The 21,575-nt window shown below is 47.0% G+C and overlaps 5 protein-coding genes and 2 non-coding genes across 7 annotated transcripts; 3 read left to right on the forward strand and 4 right to left on the reverse strand.

The window, feature by feature from the left end:
• The first annotated feature begins 79 nt into the window (after nucleotides 1-79).
• On the forward strand, nucleotides 80-3,172 carry BJ212DRAFT_1409975 (SRP54-type protein). Its single transcript, XM_041337469.1, has 13 exons — nucleotides 80-176; nucleotides 203-414; nucleotides 467-722; nucleotides 898-1,057; nucleotides 1,107-1,477; nucleotides 1,646-1,901; nucleotides 1,959-2,110; nucleotides 2,161-2,222; nucleotides 2,277-2,300; nucleotides 2,351-2,536; nucleotides 2,585-2,650; nucleotides 2,709-2,996; nucleotides 3,051-3,172. The coding sequence occupies exons 1-12, from the start codon at nucleotides 146-148 to the stop codon at nucleotides 2,769-2,771; spliced, it is 1,839 nt and encodes a 612-aa protein (XP_041185268.1). The 5' UTR covers nucleotides 80-145; the 3' UTR covers nucleotides 2,772-2,996; nucleotides 3,051-3,172.
• Nucleotides 3,173-12,392: 9,220 nt separating this feature from the next.
• On the reverse strand, nucleotides 12,393-13,124 carry BJ212DRAFT_1489617 (uncharacterized protein; the record flags this gene model as incomplete). The annotated part of the gene is made up of 1 exon (XM_041341426.1): nucleotides 12,393-13,124. The coding sequence occupies one exon, from the start codon at nucleotides 13,122-13,124 to the stop codon at nucleotides 12,393-12,395; it is 732 nt and encodes a 243-aa protein (XP_041185269.1).
• A 1,023-nt stretch (nucleotides 13,125-14,147) lies between these two features.
• Nucleotides 14,148-14,219, reverse strand: BJ212DRAFT_t149. Its single transcript has one exon. It is a non-coding gene; the product is annotated as a tRNA-Asp (tRNA).
• Nucleotides 14,220-15,522: 1,303 nt separating this feature from the next.
• BJ212DRAFT_1489618 (uncharacterized protein) lies at nucleotides 15,523-16,795 on the reverse strand (the record flags this gene model as incomplete). Its single annotated transcript, XM_041341427.1, has 3 exons — nucleotides 15,523-15,587; nucleotides 15,664-15,897; nucleotides 15,985-16,795. The coding sequence occupies 3 exons, from the start codon at nucleotides 16,793-16,795 to the stop codon at nucleotides 15,523-15,525; spliced, it is 1,110 nt and encodes a 369-aa protein (XP_041185270.1).
• Nucleotides 16,796-16,900: 105 nt separating this feature from the next.
• On the reverse strand, nucleotides 16,901-17,715 carry BJ212DRAFT_566750 (uncharacterized protein). The gene has a single exon (XM_041343534.1). It carries the CDS (start codon nucleotides 17,499-17,501, stop codon nucleotides 17,007-17,009), a length of 495 nt encoding a protein of 164 aa, XP_041185271.1. The 5' UTR covers nucleotides 17,502-17,715; the 3' UTR covers nucleotides 16,901-17,006.
• BJ212DRAFT_1409982 (uncharacterized protein) lies at nucleotides 17,685-18,035 on the forward strand. Its single transcript, XM_041337470.1, has one exon. The coding sequence runs from the start codon at nucleotides 17,699-17,701 to the stop codon at nucleotides 17,945-17,947; it is 249 nt and encodes an 82-aa protein (XP_041185272.1). The 5' UTR covers nucleotides 17,685-17,698; the 3' UTR covers nucleotides 17,948-18,035.
• A 2,509-nt stretch (nucleotides 18,036-20,544) lies between these two features.
• Nucleotides 20,545-20,626, forward strand: BJ212DRAFT_t148. The gene has a single exon. It is a non-coding gene; the product is annotated as a tRNA-Ser (tRNA).
• The last annotated feature ends 949 nt before the right edge of the window (nucleotides 20,627-21,575 follow it).

The raw sequence follows: 21,575 nt of genomic DNA on the forward strand, positions 1-21,575 counted from the left end.
GGCTGTTATTTGAGCAGTGAGCTGGCCGAAGCTTCAAAACTTCATCGATGTGAGGTGAGTCGATTTGTGCAATGCCAAGGCTTATGTAATCAATTGAAGTTATGATGCGGTGTCCGGTAAGGAGTGACGTGCATTATACTCGACCATGCTCGACCACTGCTCGATCTCGCACAAAGGTCGGTCTAATAATCATTTGAAGCAGCTAAATCTCACTATCAGCTGCAGGAGGTATTGTATTATGGTCACGTTCCTTACCCCAGAGGCATCTCACTTGGCTTCTTCTCCTCGTCTCCCGTGAATTCTCTCATACGTGAAGCCCTGATCGAAGGGCGGACAGCCGAGGAAAAATACGAGAAGGACGGGTACGCAGTGAAGTGGACATTCTTTAATGATCTAGAGCTAATTTTGTGGTACGTCCGTTGTTCATGCTGATGGAGTAACTCTCGACTGACATTCAGAAATGCAGGTTGCATATCATCGCATTCTCCAACTAACTTACGTGGATGACCTGCTAGCTGCGCTCAAGGCACTGTTTATAAAATTATTCGAGCCATTCTTGGCTACTTTCGTTGCTTCGTTGCATGCAATAAAAAGCGGGAAACTCGTATCAGGTGCTGCGCGCGATTCTGCCAAAACGTGGAACTTTGCAAAAGCATTTGAAGGCTGGGATGGTGTCTTCGACAAGCTCTTGAAGGGATTCGAAGACAAGGCTGCCCAGGTGCGTCCTTGTTCTCGCACATATGCCGTGCTTGCTCACTCCAAGTCTGCAGGAGCGCAAGTCTCGCTATAGACAAGTGGCTCCAGCTCTACCTGACCCCAGTCCTCCTTCTGATGACCTCAGTACGGGTGAGTTTTTTAATTCAGTACGTCACGCTTATATTCTCAAGTGACCTCTAGTTCCCTCCGAATCGTCAATTGCAGTGCAGGATGAGCAACAGATAGCCCGCAACGTACAAGCACTGAAGAACAGACTGCGTGGCCGGGGTGGCCGAAGGGGAGGGCGAGGTGTGACGAGGGTGGACTCGGGAAGCGGCCGGGACAGTGTGCCAGCTTCAGAGTGAGTGCGCAAATCATTTTAATTCAAACCAATGCTTTATATCGTACAGCTCCGAGTCAACGAGCAAAAGGGCGAAAAGCAAGGCGCAGCGGAAATGGGGTGAATCGGCCCCGTCAGAAACAGAAATGGCTTCTTTGGACTTTAGCATCGACAAGCCTGACTCCGGCACAAATGGTCATTTATCGCATGACCTGCAGGCCCTCGTAGACAAAGCCTCTCTTGGAACTAGGACAAGGGATGGTTTATATGAAGTCAAGGATTGGGACTTTGGTGGAAAGGACGACGAGTCGAATGACGCTATCACTCGTGCTTTGAAGAATGAGGGTGCAAAGCAGCCATCGGGCTCATTGGGCGCTCTGAGTTCTTTGTTCTCCCGTTTGACAGGCTCCAAAAATCTTAACCGAACAGGATTTGAAGCCTGTTTTGGAGGGGATGAAAACAACACCTTATGAAGAAAAATGTGGCCATGGACATTGCGGACAAGGTCTGCGAAGGTGTCGGTGAGAGTCTTGTGGGGAAGAAAGTCGGAGGTTTCCAAAGTATGCCGTGTCTCGCATCTTTATCTGTCGTGCTCTGACGCAATTTCAGCCACCAGCAACGCCGTTAGGACGGCACTGTCATCTTCGCTCACGCGTATTCTGACGCCCAAGACCTCAACAGACCTGTTATTGTCAATCAGGACTAAACTTTCTTCCCCCCTGCCTTCCGCTCAACAGAGGATGCCTTATAGCATCACCTTTGTGGGTGTGAATGGCGTAGGAAAGAGCACAAACTTGTCAAAAGTCTGTTTCTGGCTCATCCAGAACGGCTTGCGGGTGCTCATTGCAGCCTGTGACACTTTTCGGTAAGAGAGCTTCGTTAGTATTACTCAAGTTGCACTTATTCTGAACATCCCGTGTAGGAGCGGTGCGGTCGAACAGCTTCGCGTGCATGTGCGCAATCTTTCTATGCTTGGTGTCAACGGCGCAACAAATAGCAAAGGCCGTGTTGAATTGTATGAGAAAGGGTACGGGAAGGATGCTGCGGGAATCGCCAAAGAAGCTATTGCATATGGTGAGGAATCTTGTTCATAGTGCATTTTCAACTCACGCATTCGTACCCAGCCAAAGATAACGATTTTGATGTCGTTTTAATTGACACAGCTGGGCGCATGCAAGACAACGAGGTACGCAAACTGGTACTATTATTGTCACGATCCTAATAGATCATTTTCTGCCAGCCCCTCATGCGTGCACTTGCCAAGGTATGATACACTGTGGAAGCTCCTTGGAACTCCGTTGATAAACTCCACAGCTTGTTGCCGCGAATAACCCAGACAAGATAATCTTTGTCGGCGAGGCGCTCGTTGGCAATGAGGCCGTCGACCAGCTTACTAAGTTCGACCGCGCCCTTCGTGACTTTTCTTCTGCATCCGGCTCGGGCAAGGGGCGTGGCATTGACGGTATGCTAGTGACCAAGTGGGATACTGTGGATGACAAGGTGCGTGGTTTGCTCGCCACGGCAATGGCAGCTGACACTCGCGCATAGGTTGGCGCAGCGCTCTCGATGACATATGTGACAGGCCAGCCAATTATTTTTGTCGGATGTGGCCAGGTTTGTTTTTCTGTCTGGCCTACCTATCCATAGCCCCACATTCTGACTGTTTCACCAGACATATACTGACCTCCGTCAGCTGAGAGTTGCAAACGTGGTACAAGCGATACTGAGCGACTGATATTTCTCATGTAATTTTGTTATCTACTTGCTATCTATATTGAATCAAAACCAGTGTTGAAAATTAGTATAGCTGGCAAACACACCGGCTGTGCTAGGAGTCAAAACCCCGGATCTTTTCCTTTTGCGCAACCTCCTAAGTTGCTGCCACACCCAAGGCGACCCAGTCTAGTGCGGATATTATTACGGTTTATCTATCTACTGAGGGCTATACCCCCCAGACCAGGTACGGAGCGATCCGTCATTATACCAGCATCTAATGTGTATAACCGCTATGTAGTTCTTTGAAATTGCCATGGCATTAATACAAGATGTGTTGCATAAACCGACAGCTTCAGACTGGTCACTGAGATGACCCTGGGGTTCGGAGAAGATGTTCCTATATGCGTAGGTCAGGTCATGGGTCTAGGAAGAAACCATTGTGAACACACGTACCTTCACAAGTTTCTCACTTTCTGATAAAATATCAAGGCACAACTGCAGACCCTTTGCACACCACTGCCTCTCGAGCCAGTTGAGGAGATGACGATCCCAGAAAGACTTAAAAATATGCGCAAGCTTCTCGTCCCATGGATTGGGAACTCGCGAGATATGAACAACCCAGTTTTGACATGCGTAGTTAAGAATGTTGGAAGGTGATTGACTTCGTTCGCGTGCTTGGTTTGCGAAACAAGAAAAGGCCTTCATTGCATGAATAATCTCCATATCTGGTGGAAGGTGACTTTGTGTTAATGCAGAGCTGGAATGATCTTGGTGCCTTAGTGCCAAGAACACAGGAAACATCAAGAAATCTGGCAAGCTCTTGAACTGCTGAATAACTTGAAAAGCTGGGTGGGAGGACAATTCTGGGATGATGATGTGCTGCTTGATTGCTTCCAATGTGTTCGAAAATTCCTCCATTGCCATCCAGGCAGTTGTCAACTGCCACATTTGACCTTGTGGAGTCTGCAACCAGTCTCGCCCATCTGGGGTTTGTAGCCAGTCCTGTGCACTCAGAGTCTGCAGCCAGTCATTCCCACCCTGAGTCAGCAGCCAGTCTCATCCATCGTGGGTCTGCAGCCAGTCTTGGCCACCGAGGGTCTGCAGCCAATCTTGGCCACCAAGAGTCTGCAACCACTGTTGCATGCCCTTGGTCTGCAGCCAGTCCAGTGTGCCATGGGTCTGCACCCAGAGCCTCCCCCCACTGGTCTGCAGCCAGTCCTTCCCCCCCTGGGTCTGCAGTCAGTCTTTTCCCCCCCGGGTCTGCACCCAATCCTTCCCCACATGGCTTTGCACCCAGTCCTTTCCCCCCTGGGTCTGCAGCCAGTCATTCCTACTCTGGGTCAGCAGTGAGGTTTGCTCACACTGGGTCTGCAACAGGTCCTGCCAAAACGGTATTGTCGGCAGGGATGTTTCCTTGTGCTGGGGAGGGTCCCACCCAGGTTGGCTCAGCAGTGAGTTTTGCTCATGCTGAGTCTGCAACAGGTTCTGCCAAAATGGTATTATCAGCAGTGAGGTATCCTTGTGCTAGGACTGTGGCGGGTCCCACCCAGGCTGGCTCAGCAGCGAGGTTTGACCACGAGTTTGCAGCAAGTTTTGCATGTGTGGGTATGACCCACTTCCTTCTGCTATAATCTGATTATTAAGGGAGACTATTAAGTTTTGCCCGTGCTGGGTCTGTGGTGAGTTTTGTAGAACTAATGACTGCACTCTTGCCAATATAGTTTGAATAAGGGAGACTAAGTTTGGCTCGCGCTGGGTCTGCAGGTTGGAGAGGTCCAGCCAGCTTTGTGCCATCTGAGTCTGCAACCAGTCCTTTCCTTCTTGAGTCTGCAGCCAGGTACACCCATCCAAAGTATCCAGCCAGGCATGCCCATCCAGAGTTTCTAGCCAGAATTGTGACTCTGAACTGCAATTTCCCCGAAGCCATAGGAGAGCTGCAAGCACTTGCATTGGCTCCAATGGCTGGATGATAAAAGATAATGAGTGTGTTAGATTCTTGGGGTCATGGGGTTCCATAGCTTGACTCTGCTGCTTCAATACTGAGAGCACATCCAATAGGGCTGAGGGACCTGGTGTTACAACCATGTACGCCCCTATTCATTTTCCTCTTTCTTACCATGTATTATGTCACGAGCCGCATGATGCCACTGCTAGACTTATCTCTGACTCACACCTTGTATTACATCACAACTGCTGCTGCCATTGCTAGATGACCTATTCTTGTTATTGCTTACACGTTTCTTATCTCTGACTCATTCCATTCTCACGTCTGCCCTAAAGCACAGTAGTTCACTATAAATAGTCCTCCTGTATGCTTTAGCTCTTTACTTTAATCTTACTAGGTTTTACCCTGAATATCCTTCACTTGAGACCTCCAATCTCTTGTTGTCTGAATCGTACTTTAAGTCAGAGGCACTCCCTTTGACTTAGCTTACACCGAATGCTTGACTTATTGTCTTGCGTAGAATCTCAACAGAGATCCCTGACTCTTATCAAGTCATCTGTTGTTAGAACTACCCTAGTTTGTAACAAAAGATTAAAGTCCCTATCAAACCTCTCCATCAAGGGAGGCCCCAGTAGCTCAAAGCAAGATGACCCCCTGGGTTAGAAAGTATTGGTGGGAGACTGATCCAAATGACATCCCCACAGAACCAGAAGAAGAAGAATATCATGAGGCCGAAGGTCTGGATATCACAGAAGACAGAGAGAGACGAATCCCGTCCCCTGTAACCACAGAACCAGATCAGCATTCAACTGCATCAGTAGACGAATTCCCAGAAGAACAGCCACCCTGAAATCTTTCTGCACATCCCAGTATCAGAATGTCCAGCTCTTCATCAGAACTCAAGGCTGGGACACCAAAAGACTATGATGGAAGCCCTGACCATGCATTAAGATGGTTGTTTTCAGTAAAAGCATACTTTGCTGTTAACTCATTGGTTTACAACACTGATGAAAAGAAAGTCATTACCGCACTTGCATATATGACAAAAGACAGTGCCATGGGTTGGGCACTGACATTCTACACTGAAGTCGATAACTCCACCTCGAAGTCCTACGGGACCTTCGCAAACTTTGAAGCTAAGTTCAAAGAAGCGTTCGCACCAGCAGATGCAGTTGGCACTGCTATGAATAAACTCTGAACTCTGAAGCAGACAGGCGACCTCACTTCCTATATCGCCAGTTTCAGGACCCTTGCTGCACAAGCCAGTGTAAAGCAAGATGCTGTCCTGATTACGTTCTTCAACAATGGATTAAAGAAAGGAATCAGTAATGCCATTTATCAGATGGAAACTGTCCCTACAGACTTTGACAAGTATGTCCAAGCCACAATCAGACTTGACAGTAATTGGCAATGTGGTGCGATCTTCCACAACAACAATCGCACAAACACAAAGCCTACTGGTCAATGCTACATTCCCAGACCCTCCATTGATCGCCATGACCCCAATGCTATGGAGGTCGACCGCCTCACCGAGGAAGAGAAAACTGAACACTACCAGAATGGCAAGTGTTTCAACTGCCACCAGAAGGGCCACATCTCCTGTAACTGCCCAAAGAAGAAGAACAGCAAAGCTCCTGTGCATTGCACTGAACCAGCCGAAGAAGATGAAAAAGAAGTCTGTTGTATCAATGAGGATTTTTAATGTGGAAGACTGGATCAATGTCAGTATCTTCCAATGTACCTATTAGACTTGTTCGAGGTGTAGGAATCAGAAAGGAACTTCGCATTCCCATTTCCCTCATTTCCAAAACTCGCCTGAAAACCATCAAAACAACTGCTGTCATTGATTCTGGAGCCGCCAGAACTTTTATCTCCAAAGACTTTGTTAAGCTTCATAAGATCCGAATGCATAAACTCACAAAACCATTCCAAGTAACCACAGTGGATGGAAGTTATGCAAAAGGAGGCGCAATCACCCACTACTGCATCCTCATTGTGAAGATCGATGAATGATCCATGCTTGGAAAGTTCAATATCATGAAACTCAGCCATCGTGATCAGATTTTGCTAGGAATCCCTTGGCTGCATGCCATGGACCCAATCATTCGGTGGAAAGCTGAGACATTAGAACTCTCTTGTACCAAGAAAAGTGATCTAATAGAAGAAGACATTGATGCTGAACAAAAAAAGAATGGTCTTCCCCCTCTCTTTCAAGAGACTATCAAAACCCCAGCTGATAGAACTTGGAAAAACTCCCACTTGAAGAAAGAAGAAACACCAGTTGTAGTGCTGCCAAAGGCGCCTCCTGTGTAACCTACATTCATAGAACCATCTCCCTGAGTGACCATTGAAGAAATCCCAGATGAAGAAACACCCTCGGCTCTACCCAACCTTGACCCCATCCCTGACAATGACAACAATTCCTTTGACACCAAAGACGATGTATGGACCTCAGACTATGCACTACCTGTATGAGAAATCGCTACATACCACCTTGATGATGATGAATTTTTGGTTGAGTACCCCATTGATGCTACTGAACTCCGAGTCATTACCAATATTTCCATGGACACTCCATTAACCAAAGATGGTACTAGTGCTGCAGAACAGAAACCTACAGTCACACCCCTGTCATGGCCCACTGAATATGTCAAAACCAGTAACAAAGCCCAGCAGTTTGCACTAGCAGCTGGGCTTGAGCAGAAGAAGAAATTGTTTGAAGAACTTGTCCCTTCTTACCTCCACAACTTTGCCGACATCTTTGCTAAAGACGGACTAAATCAACTACCCCCAGAACGTCCTGGAATCGACCATCACATTGATACTAAACCTGGTTTTGTCCCTAAAACATCTAAGGTCTACCCATTGTCAGAAGCAGAACAAACCACCGTCAAAGCATTCATCAATGAAAACATACGGAAAGGATTCATTTCCAAGTCAAAATCACCACAAGCTAGTGGATTCTTCTTTGTTGGAAAGAAAAGTGGTGACCTACACCCTTGTCAGGACTATCAGTATATCAATGACTGGATGGTAAAAAATGCTTATCCCCTCCCGCTCCCGTTAACCCTGGTCACTCAACTACATGGCACTAAATATTTCACAAAGATGGACGTCTGTTCTGGATATAATAACATTCAGATCCACCCCGACAATTGTTGGAAAGCAGCGTTTACCACTGAATACAGTCTTTTGAACCTAACATCATGTTCTTTGGTCTTTGCAACTCACCTGCTACTTTTCAGGCATACATGAACCGGACCTTCCAGCAGGAAATAAACAAAGGGTGGTTAGTCATTTACATGGACAATATCCTAATCTTTTCAAATGACCTCCCTTCCCATCATGCTCAAACTCGTTGTGTCTTAGAACGAATCCGTGCTGAACAACTATTCCTGAAACCGGAAAAATGCACCTTTGACACCACGGAAGTTGAATACTTAGGAATGATCATTCGCCCTGGGTGTGTTGCAATGGATATCGCAAAAACCGACGGTATCTGTGACTGGCCTGTCCCTACCACAGTAAAAGAAGTTTGGTCGTTCCTCAGGTTCTGCAATTTCTATCACAATTTCGTCCCTCATTACTCCGACATCGCTAGACCCTTGATTGATCTCACCAAGAAAGATATGGTATTCCACTAGTCCAGCCCATGCACCTCTGCATTCACTACACTTAAAGAATGCTTCTTGAAGCAACCTGTATTATGGAACCCAGATCCTAGCCGGCAATTCGCTGTTGCCACTGATGCCTCGCTTGTTGCCACTGGAGTGGTCTTGCTACAAACAGATGAAAACAGAGTTTACCATCCATGTGGATACCTCTCCCAAACCTTGAACCCAGCTGAAAGGAATTATCAGATCTTTGATCATGAACTTCTCACTGTTATCTGCGCCCTTACTGAATGGTGTCATTACCTTGAAGGAAACCCTCATCCAGTAATTGTCTTTATGGACCATAAGAATCTGCTCTATTTCCGGACCACACAAAAATTGACTCGTTGCCAAGCACATTGGCAACTCCTCCTCTCCTGTTATGACATCAAACTCCACCACATTGCTGGAACTAAACTTGCCACCCCCGACGCACTCTCCAGACGTCCTGACCATGGAACTGGGCAGGGTGACAATGATGACATCACTCTTCTCCCAGACTCTATGTTTGTACAACTTCTTGATGTGGAACTTATGACCACACTCATGAACCCAGACCCCACTGACCCTGATCCCATCTTCCAGGCCACTGCAGATGCCCTTGATGGCTTATCGCTTCCCCCCATGAGATCTGCACTCGCCAATTGGACAATTAAAGATGACATTTTGTATTACAAAGATCGCACCTATGTTAGGCCTGCCAGCAGACACCTTATTCTAGAACATTGTCATGACCATGCTACTGCTGGTCATCCTGGCTGTTTTAAAACGGAGGAGCTTGTTAAGCAAGACTTTTGGTGGCCTTCTATGGGCTCCTATATTCAGAAATACGTTGATGGTTGCACTCTTTGTCAGCAAATGAAATCTGACATGCATCCTGTGACCCCCCCACTTGTCCCTATTCCCTCTGTCGCCTCCGCACCCTTTGCCCAACTCTCCATTGATCTCATTACCAACCTCCCCATATGTGCAGGTTTTGATTCTGTTATGGTTGTGGTAGACCATTGCCTTATGAAGGGGGTAATTCTGACCCCTTGTACAAAAACCATAACTTCTGAGGGCATTGCCTCGAAGTTTTTCAAATACATCTATTGATGTTTCAGTCTCCATGAGAAAGTCATATCCAATCAAGGACCACAGTTTGTATCAAAGTTCTCTAAAGCCCTTGCTAAGCTCCTGAAATATGACATTGCCACATCCACCACTTATCATCCTCAGACTGATGGACAAACCGAACATCTTAACCAGGAACTTGAAACCTACCTCTGTATTTACTGCTGTAATCACCCAGAAGATTGGGTAGAACATCTCCCTATGGCCAAGTTCATCCATAACCACCGAAAACATGACTCACAAAATGCTTCCCCATTCTTCCTTATGATGGGATATGAACCTCGAGCTCTCCCACATACCCTTCCTGACTCCACTGTGCCTGCCGCAGAAGACCGACTCTGTCAACTTCAGAAATCGAGAGAAGAAGCACTATCCTGTCATAACCTTGCTATGCAGCGAATGGCAGAATGAACACACAGACAAAAGTACCACCCGTGGAAAGTAGGAGATAAGGTTTGGTTATCAGGAAAGAATTTGATCACACAGCTACCATTGTGGAAGCTTGTGCCAAAGCAATATGGCCCCTTCCCTGTCATTGCCGTATTATCACCCATCATGTTCACACTCCAACTACCACCTCAGTGGAGAGTTCATCCCACGTTCCATGCTTCCAAACTATTGTCCTATCACGAAACAGAAATCCACGGCCCGAATTTCCATGATCCTCCCCCAGATGTCATAGATAACAAAGAAGAATATGAAATTGATGCAATCTTATCACACAAAGGTACAGGTAAATGAAGACACTATCTTGTGTCCTGGAAAGGATACTCCTCCGCCAGTAACAAATGGATCCCAGAAGAGAATCTTAGCAATGCCACTGACGTCCTCTCTGCATATAAAAAGACCCACCACTTGTAACTCCAAAACAATGTCTCTTGAACGCTTACACCTCTACATACAATGCATCGAAGAACTCACCACTGCTATGAACATTGTATCTGAGAACATTGCCCACCCATTATCTCTTGCTGACTACCAGACTGCCACCATTGCCAATCTTGCTGCCACTGAAAACACACCCTCCCCAATCACTTCCCCACCATTGACTGACTCTACCTTAACCAGCAACTCTACCCCCACCGATTACTTCACAATCATTGATCAGATCAAGACTAGTGCATTGTTTGAATCCACCATCATGTCCCAACAGTACACCATTGAGATAGATCATCTCTTAGGAGAAAGGGGAGCAATCTCAAGCGGACTTATTATCCGAATCATCAGAGACGCTAGCCTTATCGAATGCACCGCTAATCTCCTTGACAATGACCGTCACAAGACCATCTTCCACCACCTTCATATACGCATTCATAATACTGCAATCCACCTGTTGCCTGATGATACTAAGGAAGCTATCAGAGAGGCTATCCACATCATCACTGAATGTATTGCTACAAACCCAATCGCACAACCCCCATCCCCACATGTTGCCATTCCAGTCCCACCACCAGTTCTTCTGACAGCTACCACTGAGCATTTGGATGACAATATCCCTCCTATTGCTGTACTTGATGTACCAGCTTCTCCATCTCCTACCCCCATCACACCCACTACATGTCAGTACCCCATCAGGCACAGATCCACCCGCATCGCCAAACGAACTGCATCAGCTTCCCCACATAGAAACCATAAATGACAATCCAGATCCCCATCTCCACCTGCACAGTCATCCACTGTCACCACCGTAAGAACGGCAACCATTGACAATGTCATATGTTGTAACTGTCGCATTGCTGGGCATCGTCATAAGAACTGCCCAGCATACTATTGCCGGGTTTGCAAAGAATATGCACCTGGGCATCTATCAGTCTTTTGTAAAGACTTGAAGGGTGAAGCGGTCATTCCACTGGTTTGGACTGACACTGGTTTCTATGAAGCCCTTGCTCACTGGGAGATCGAGCAGGATGCCATTTATCATCATGCTGCCAAGATAGCTGATAAACAATCATTTACTATTACAGAGGAGCAAAACGATTTGCTAGACTCTAACTATGATGCTGACCTGATTTACTGGGCTAACCAAGATGTTTGAAGTCAGTGACTTCACCCCTAATTGAGGGGTAATGTTACAACCACATATGCCCCTATTCATTTTCCTCTTTCTTACCGTGTATTACATCATGAGCCACATGATGCCACCACTAGACTTATCTCTGACTCACACCTTGTATTACATCACAACTGCTGCTGCCATTGCTAGATGACCTATTCTTGTTATCGCTTATGCGTTTCTTATCTCTGACTCATTCCATTCTCATGTCTGCCCTAAAGCACAGTAGTTCACCATAAATAGTCCTCCTGTACACTTTAGCTCTTTACTTTAATCTTACTAGGTTTTACCCTGAATATCCTTCACTTGAGACCTCCAATCTCTTGTTGTCTGAATCGTACTTTAAGTCAGAGGCACTCCCTTTGACTTAGCTTACACCGAATGCTTGACTTATTGTCTTGCATAGAATCTCAACAGAGATCCCTGACTCTTATCGAGTCATCTGTTGTTAGAACTACCCTAGTTTGTAACACCTGGGAGCTCTCGTACCATCAAGTGGAGAGAAGAATGTGTGAGTAGGGAGTGAGGTGAAGTGATATAGAGACTGGAGTTTGAGCAGTGAGAGACATAGTCACAAACAGACAAGTGATAGATATTTATGGGGAGACTGCTGTCAGGAGGAACATCTATGACAGACTATAGCTGCACCAGTACTTTCTCAACATCTCTGCCCTGACCAGGGCTGAGAAGTTCTGATATTTGTGAGATTGGTAGAGGATCCATAAGGGCAGCAACAATGGACAAGTGCAGGTATGCCCACTTCAGGTCAGTGCATGTGGAAAGGATATGATCATATAACTCATACACCTCCGTTCCTGGTAGCAGTTCACATGTTAGCTCAAGCATGAGGTGAAGCTGGTCACGGGGATTGTTGTGTCAATCATCAATAAACTTCATCATTGTAGATGTCACAATGAAACGTCTGCCCACTCGGATCGCCAGCTTCTCAATTTGATCCTTCATTGGTTGCAGGAAGGTGGGAGAGCAACTTTGCAGCTTACCAAAGGAATGCTCCAAGAAACGATAGATATCTTCATCAACATCTATGCCATCTAGTGAGATGGTAGCAGCAACACCCTCCCCTAAAATCTTCACTGGTATCTTGCACAACAGTGGGTGCACATCTTCGCTCTGCATGGCTTCGCAAATATGTGCTTCTGAGTGACTCATGACTAGGATGTGGATCAAAGGTAGATCAGGATCATGAAGAGCTTGGGCGAGCAGGGAGATGAGCTCAGAAAGCTCACTTTCGGATTCGCCTTCATCCCTGGATTCAGACAAGTATTCATTGGGGGATTTGTGTGTGCATTCATCAAGGGCATCAACAATGAACATCAAAGGCAGACATTCACGTAGTCTGGATTGAAGCTTCTGCAGGGGTTGCAGAAATAACCCTTCCATCTGCTTGCAAAGTGACTTGTTGGGGTCTAGAAGGGAGGGATCCTTGAGGATAGCCCTGTTCACATCCAGCTGGATGCTGGGAAAATTGATGGCTAGCTGGTAAGCGAGCATCATGAAGAAATAACCAGTTGTGCAGCATTTTGTGTGCTTGCACAAGAAGAAGAATGTTCCACTGAGCCACATTTCTACTTTCATCTCCTCAGTCATTTTCAGGCCTCTCATTCTTTCAGCTACAGTGAACGCAACAGCAGACTTTCCAATGCCAGCTGTGCCATGCAGCCAGATGAGTCAATTCTTCTCTTTGGTGTCTGATAATCCATAAATGTGATTGAGAAGGACTACTTGGGTCCCTTCCAAGCATTTAGGATGGGGCTGGCATTCACAAGAATCATGTTCAGCACCCTTCACAGCGACCTGAGAAAACTTCTCCCAAGCTCCTTCAGACATATTAAAGAGCTGTTGATGATGTCAGAGAACAAGAGGGGGAATAAAATATGGCTATGCCAACATTGACTCCTTGGAAAGGAGATGATGATGGTGATGATGATGGTGATGGTGATACAGATAAATGGAATAAACTCCAAGAAGTACTAACTGGGTACAACAGTTAGAAATCATAGAAGAGGGGTGCCTCGCGACTTATGAGGACATTGAATCAAAGATTACAGGCTGCTGAAGTTGAGAAATGATGTTTTGGCATCAATTTGGCATAGTAATTCTGCAAACCAGTGATAAGTTAGGCAGCGAAGCATTCGAACTGTGTCACTTACTACGAAGGGATAGGAATTTCTAGGTGATAAACATTTGTTCTAGTACTGTGGAAAGCTCGCTAGAATCTAGATGGTGGCGAGGCGTAGTGGAAGCTTTGAAGACGACTATGGCTAAGCGCTCACCCGGTAACTCGGTTACAGGAGGGCACGAGCGCCTTGCTCATAGGAGTAATCACTGACATGACCAGAATCAGACGGCGTGCCGAACCATTGCTAAAAATTTTAGAAACATGAGTCGTGCAAATTTGCAGCAGTTCGCTACAATAGTGGGAGTCAGAGTCCCGGGGCTGGACGCGATCCTGGGACCTGAACTTGGATTTTGGATACGTGCTGATAATCGGCTTCGATGTGGAATCGCCCTTTAATAATCGTCGAAACGCCTCCTGCACACGATCGGGTGGCCTTGCCTGTCGATGTCATGCATATGACCGGCCCCGGCCTTAGAGGTCGGTCAAAAATTCTCTCTGGCGGGGAGTCGAACCCCGCTCTCCCGCGTGACAGGCGGGTGTACTATCCGATATACTACCAGAGATATTATACAGGCTAAAACGGGATTATATAAACGGTCGTTTGTGACAAGCGAAGAATTCACGAAAGCTCAACCTAATATCATCCAAGAGTGTTCGACAATATTCGCAGTCATCCTACATCTGAAAACGCCGCAATTCTTAAATCCTGGAAGTTTGTGCCCTCGTGTTCTCATCGTGGTGGTCCTAAAAATGATATCTCTCAACTCCGGAATAAGGCAGATATAATAACGTACTACCAGAGAAGTGTTCAGACGTTCGTTACCAGTGAAGTTGTTTATCTGCTACTTGCAATGATATCATCAGGTTCGACTGCAGTGGTTCTTGGGAAAACCGTACGATATCAGGCATGAAATACTGCATCTACTACGATGGTCGTCCATCACAGTCAACGAAGCGCCGATAATGCAAGAACAACTTTTCTGGTTCTCACATTTCTTGCTTCGTACTACCGCGTAGTACTCACAAGTTTTCTACTGCTCGACTACACTTGCGTTTCGTTGCACCCGACCTCCACTCCCTTCTGACAGCCTGCGTCTCGTTCTTGTCTTTTAACGTTCATTATTCTGTTGCCAGCGACGCATTATTTTCGATTCTGTGCTGCAAGCTGCTATGGCCCACCCGCCCATCAATGCATCACAGCTCGGCTCATCATGGACTTTCTGTATAAGTTCGAAGCCATGTTTCGGGTCGCAACTTGAACCCCCTTGGTTTTGTGCCCAAATAGCTTCACGCAACTATTGCTACTATCCGTAAAAACAATCAGATATCATTGACTGATCAATAGATCGGTTTTCTTTTTTGCTTGCTAACACGAAAACCGACAGCTACGTATAAAATAGGATCGTTAGAAAACTGAAGTGAATCAGTTCTCTCAATAGAGCATTCTTGCAATGCGATAGCCACTACGGTCTCGGTAGTGGAATGTTCTGAGCCTCAAAAACGTCTCGCCTTCAGAACATATGCAAGAAAATTATATTCATTGAGAGGAACAAGACATCAATGAGATAAGTATAGATCACATACGTCCGTAATTAAACTAAATGGACAGTCCATGGTCGTACCAATGAAATAGAACACAAATCGAAAGAACTTCGTAGTGGTAGTTGATGAAGGAAACCCGAAGGGACCAAGTTGGTTTGCTAGACGTACTACTAGTGTGCGGGACTCTAAGACTGTGGACGATGGCCTTCAGCCTCCAGGTCGTAGATCGAAGACTTGCGCTATGTTGGGTGCGTAGTACGCGTGGAGGGCCTGCAACCTCGTGGAAAATGTGACTCAAGTCGTAGGGGACAGCGAGGGAGGCCATTAGGTATCATCCGGATTGGTCGTAGGGGACTCTGACACCGGAGAGATGTTAGATGCGTCGACGTCTAACGAGTTTGGTCGTAGGAGACTATAACATTGAAACATTAGTAAGGGAGGAAAGAGTATGGGTGGACCGCTCACCATTCGTAGACGTCGTGCGGAGTTCAGTGGCTAATAGGATGTGTTGTGGCTGAAATTTGGCGACTGCGAGGGACTGCCGCTGAGTAATAGGTTCCACATTTCGAAATACGGTGTTGATAGCATGGTCGTGTAGGGTGTGTTGTAGTCGAAATTCCGAGGACTGAGAGCGACTATCATGAGTAAGAGGTTCGGTATTTCGGAGTAGGGTGTTGGCGTCGTCGTCGTGTAAAAAGTCTTGCGGTGCAAGTGTCGAGGATTGAGACTGTGATGGGGACTATTGTCGAGTGTCGTCGTATAGGATGTACTGTGACTGTGATCAACAGGGATCGTCGTCGAGGGAAAGAGCGTCCATTTTTTGCTGCAGCATGTTGATAGTATCGTCCAAGGTGGACTGCAGCTGAAGTTCCGACGACTGAGATAGACCGTCGTCAAGGGAAAAAGCACCCGCGTCGTGGAGTAGTGTGTCGTTAGTGTTGTCGTGTAGCATGTGTTGTAGCTGAAGCTTCGATGACTGAGAGGCATCGAAGCCAAGAGTATGAGCTTCCGATCGTTGCAGTGGAGCGTCAATAGCGTGGTTGTCGTCGAGAGCACGAGCGTCTGTGTTATTGAGTAGTATATTGATAGCGAGGCTGTCGTCGAGAGCAAGAACTTTTATGTTATTGGGTAACGCGTCGACAGAGTGGCCGTGTAGAGCGTGATGCGGCCCAAGTGTCAACAATTGAGTGGGAACATCGTCAAGAGACAGATCTAACACTCCTCGAATTAGGTCGTCGATAGGGCGATCATCTAGGGCATGTGTTGACCGAAGCTCCGAAAGCTGAGACGGACCAGGTAGGGCGTCGATAGTGTGGGTGTATAGAGTGTGCTGTGGCGGAAGAGTTGATAAGTGAGAAAGTACATTGTCGAGAGAAATAGTTGAAATGGGGGGAGGTACATTATCGAGGGAAGGAATTGAAATAGGAGAAAGTACATCGTCGAGAACAACGGAGGCCGTTGTCGTTTGATGCGTCGTCGAGATGTGGTCGTAGGGGACCTCTGGCTCATCAAAGAGCTGATATGCTGGCGCGTAGTATGTGCGGGCCTTCAACCTCGTGGATGACTCCATGTCGTAGGGGACAACGAGAGAGGCCATTAGGCGTTGGGTCGTAGGGGACCTCTGACACCAAGGACGTGCTGGAAGCGATGCGCGTCATTGAATTTCTAACACCGAAATATCAGTAAATGAGGTAAGAGTATGAGTGGCCAATCACTTTTCGTAGATGCCGTGTGGAGTTCAGCTGGTAGGATGTCGATACTGTGGTCGTGCTAGTAGGGTGTTGTGGCTGACGTTTTGGTTCGAGGGACTATCGTCCAGAATAGGAGGTTGTATGCTTCGAAGTATGGTGTCGATAGCATCGTTGTGTAAGGTGAGTCGTAGTTGAAATTCCGAGGATGGACAATCTCGAGACTTCGAAGTAAGGTGTCGGTGGTGTGTAAGTGCCGGCGACTGGGACTGTCATTAGTGTTATCATGTAGCATGCGTTTTGATAACTGAGAGGCATCGTCATCGAGAATATGAGCGTCTGATTTGTGCAGTAGAGCATCAATGGCGTGGTCGTCGTCGAGAGTAAGCGCTTCAAATTTGTGCAGTAAAGCGTCGACAGCGTAGTTGTCGTCAAGAGCAGGAGCGTTGACAGCGGGGTTTTCGTCGAGAGCAGGAGCCTCTGATTTTTGCAGTAGATCGTGGTTGTCGTCGAGGGTAAGAGACTCCGATTTGTGCAGTAGAACATCGACAGCGTGGTTGCCGTTGAGAGTAAGAGCCTCTGGCTTTGGGGGTAGAGCATCGAAAGCATGGTCATGCAGAGAAAGAGCTACGATTTTTTTAATTAGGTCGTCGATAACGTGGTCGTGTACTGCAGTGGGTTGAGGCTGACATTTCGATGACTGAGGGGAACCATTGTCGGGATGTGGCCAAAGAGTTGTTAAGTGAGAGGATACATCGCCGAGAGGGAGAGTTGAAATGGGAGAGAGTACGTCGTCGAGAGGGAGGGTTGAAATGGGAGAGGGCACTTCGTCGAGAGGGAGAGTTGAAATGGGAGAGAGTACGTCGTCGAGAGGGAGAGTTGAAATGGGAGAGGGCACTTCGTCGAGAGGGAGAGTTGAAATAGGAGAGGGTACGTCTTCGAAAGGGAGAGTCGAAATAGGAGAGGGTACGTCGTTGAGAGGGAGAGTTGAACTGGGAGAGGGTACATCGTCGAGAAGGAGAGTTGAGATGGGAGAGGGCACATTATCGAGGGAGACTTGAAGTATGAGAGGCTACATCGTCGAGAGAGATAGTTGAAATATGAGGGGGTACATTTTCGAGAGAAATAGTTGAAGTGTGAGAGGTTACATCGTCGAGAGAAATAGTCGAAATGGGAGGTACATTGTCGAGAGAAAGACTTGATAAATGAGACGGTACATCATCGAGAGAAAGAGTCGACATTCTTTGGATTAGATTGTTGATAGTCTGAGAGTCATATTCGGCGTGCAAAATGTGTTCCGGTTCGTCGTCTGTGAGGCACTGTGCTGTAGCCTGACAGTCGTCCTATAAACCCAAACATTAGTTGACAAAAGTCAAAAAGAAACGCGCTACTCACCTCGTAGAAAGTGCTTTCATCAGGAAGCGACTCCGAGTCAAGGTCTGTGGTGTCTGAGACGCGATCACCAGAGAAAACGTCCTCAGCCAAGTCTTCGTCGCAGGCTACGAGTGTCGTGTCAGAATCAATTGTTGATAAGCCTTCGGTAGGACTGTCAAAGGCAGATTCAATCAATTCAATCACTGCATGCGACGAGGGTGGCTGAGCTGGTGCTCCGGAAGCCTTGGTTGTTGAGATAGCATCCACAACTTTGCCGCCAGCAAAACGTGCGTTGGGCTCAGCGATATCGTCGACGTCCTTATGAGCGGGAACGCGTTGGAAGTCATCGCTGAGGAATTGTTGAGCAGCTTTGGTGGTGGCTATGAGAAGAACGGCTGTCGAGGAGCAGACAGTGGATGTGACAAGGCTAATGGTGACCTTCTCTGATCTGGACACGACCTGAATAGTGCGGTCGACGACGATTTTTTGAAGAAAGCGACTGTAAGATAGCCTTGGAAGGCAACACGGGCGGCGCGAGTCAGGGTAGTAGTAGAGATCATATTGGCGAATGAATGGAGGATCGTAAAGATAAGCTGGCGAGCGTAAAATGACGATAATGGCGGGACTGACTGGGGGATATCAGTGCGACGACAAACACGAGGTATTTATACTCCAGGTTTGAACCTTATTTGCACCAAACTTGCACGCCGATAAACAAAGCCGATCGCGACGTGCAGGTCACGTGTTTGGAAAATCAACACATATATAAGTTCGGGGCACTCGACCATGAATACTACATCCTGCCCGCCGCATAACAGGATGAGACCACAGTCCAAGGCATCTTGAGATTATTCAGTGCATATCAGTTCCGCCAAAATCTTGTACACCAAAAGTTCTTTGTCAACGGGAACTGGATCGTGACTGAGAATGGGCGTGAGCAACATACCGCCGTTGCACATATCAGAGTTGCAAGTAATATCTTCTCCCAGACAAGACCCATCGCGACATGCCCACTACTATCGAAACACGCAGTAGTCAATTTATGCATTTAATCAGAAGGTGTAACCGAGTTTGACATTCCTGCGACAAGTCCTTCAACGCTTGATACTGGTAGTATATGGCACTCCATATACAGCACCCGCTTCTTGTAGTCATAGCGGTCCTAGCGCAGCCAGGGGGTGTCAAGATCGAGATATACCACGGTACAATCTCCCCAGGCTTTCAACACCCCTATCATATTTAATGATCAACTCGGCAATAGAAGCGCAACGCACCTCCTGAAAAACAGAGACCGGAATAGGTGTTTCTTCATTAATGAGCTGCACAACCATTCAATCACTCGAAGAACTTCTATGACAAACTTTGAAACATAACTTACTAAGTCACAGCGGGGGACACTGGTCAGTGCGCCAGCCAAAAGGCGTTGGCTAACTGGTTACTGCTCACTCGCGAACACGTTTGAAATGTAGGTTGAAGTCGCCAACGAGTTGAGGAAGGGCTTGCGGCAGGAAGTAGAAGATGCATTCAATAAGCACGAAGAGGCGGGGACAACAACGGTCCGGAAGATATTGCCGCGACGAAACAAGCGACATTTGTATAGGCTCAACCCAACGCCTATTGTGGATGCGCTCGGATGGACAGATAAAGATCCAACCGTGTAATTTGCCAGTGGTTCATTCATTCTAGGCCGTGCATCCTCGACCTTCCGGGAACATGAACCACCAGTTCCCAAAAGATGGAGCTCCACTGACCAGATCCACAACGTGTAGGTGACAAGATTGCTAGTCAACAAAAGATACAAGAGGCACAGGGAATGGCTGTGGTCCAGTGGATCCCCTCTTTCAGGACACTCCGAAGATCGGATGGTCCAATATGTGGACTCGGTGCATTCCTGCAGCTGGAAGAAACGGAGAGGTGGAATGGCCGTTTTTCGCGACTGAAGGTACTAGAAGCAACCGGCCCAGAAGAAAGGATGTTTGTGAGAGAAATATTTGCAAGTCTGGGGCTACTGCACAAAAAACGGTTTCAAAGATCTTGGGTCCAAGACTCCAACTCTTGGAAACCGTGATTTGCGCAGGAGCGTTCAGGTCAAAACCAACAAGGAGAGACCTCCGACCTGCACAAAACTTGTATATCAGTTCAAACAGTTCAGCCTTGTGTGCTTACCTTGCCTTCAAGGGGATGCAAAATGAGACGATACGAGTTTTCGAAGACTTGCAAAAGATAATAAAGAGTCAAGGAGGATAATCGATAATGATTTACATGTCGCTGTATAACCTCCGATGGCGTCATAGCCAAGTGGTTACGGCGACAGATTAGAAATCTGTTCCTCTTTGAGGGCGTAGGTTCGAATCCTGCTGACGTCGGTCGTCTTTTTCTGCCATTTGACGGTGGAGGATCGCAGTACTCAAGCAGTACTAGTACTAGTATTGACTGTCTGGGTGTCTACACATGGCGTGAATTTGGCAGCTCTAGCAGTTTTTTACTGGCCTATGATCATGCATTTACTGCATTGACCATGAGCGCTTGAGCGCTGAGCACTATTCATCATGGTCATGGTACATAACACAAGATGCTACCGAGTCATGACAAGACTGAAACCAAGCACGATGAAGCCTCAGTACCAAAAAAACGTATTACCCACTGCCATTTGCAAGGTCCATCCATGTGGACAAATTATCGGATTTATTTGTCGTGATTAATACCGCATGGCGAGCTTCACCCCTTCCAGAATCCAGAGGAGCCGAGCACCGCAAATTGCCTGCTAGCCAGCGAGATCAGATGTAGGTTAATATCATCGACCAAGCAAAATTAGCCAACGGGATCACTATAGGACTCCCACAAGATGTTCTTGCCATGCCATGGACTAAGCTAAACAGAGACTCCGACAATCATTCGCGGCTGCCGCTTCTGAGATCTGATCAGCGAGGGTGATGACAGGCGATCGGGCCAACGATCACGAGAAGCGTCTTCTGTCGACGGAGAGCGACGGGGAGCATGCGATCGTGTTAAGGATTCTCGGTTCTGAATTCGAATGGGTATGTGACGGCGATGTACGGCATGTCTTCGCTTTGAACAAATATGACTACTTCGGGCGCTCCGGGGTTGATTCTTCCCGGGCTTCTGCTGCCGCTGGAAGCCAAGGGCTTCACTGCGCAACGTGCATAAATATTAATTTTGTCACAAGTACGCCATGAGGATACTTTGATGCTTCCTTGAGTGAATTGACCGGTAATTTGTGAGTAGACTATGATTCCTAACCAAGTAAATATATTGGTAAAACTCAGGAAATCATCTTACCGCTGGCAATGCAGT

Source organism: Suillus subaureus (genome assembly GCF_016647635.1).
Source record: "Suillus subaureus strain MN1 chromosome Unknown BJ212scaffold_301, whole genome shotgun sequence".
NCBI lineage: Eukaryota > Fungi > Basidiomycota > Agaricomycetes > Boletales > Suillaceae > Suillus > Suillus subaureus.

Excerpts from the sequence above, each read along its gene's own strand:
- BJ212DRAFT_1409975 (XM_041337469.1), top strand. The coding sequence starts at position 146 with ATGCTCGACCACTGCTCGATCTCGCACAAAG. Across the intron at positions 2,223-2,276 it reads GGCGCATGCAAGACAACGAG|CCCCTCATGCGTGCACTTGC; the intron begins GTACGCAAACTG and ends ATTTTCTGCCAG. Across the intron at positions 2,301-2,350 it reads TCATGCGTGCACTTGCCAAG|CTTGTTGCCGCGAATAACCC; the intron begins GTATGATACACT and ends TAAACTCCACAG.
- BJ212DRAFT_1409982 (XM_041337470.1), top strand. The coding sequence starts at position 17,699 with ATGGGAGAGGGCACTTCGTCGAGAGGGAGAGTTGAAATGGGAGAGAGT.
- BJ212DRAFT_566750 (XM_041343534.1), bottom strand. The coding sequence starts at position 17,501 with ATGACCATGCTTTCGATGCTCTACCCCCAAAGCCAGAGGCTCTTACTC.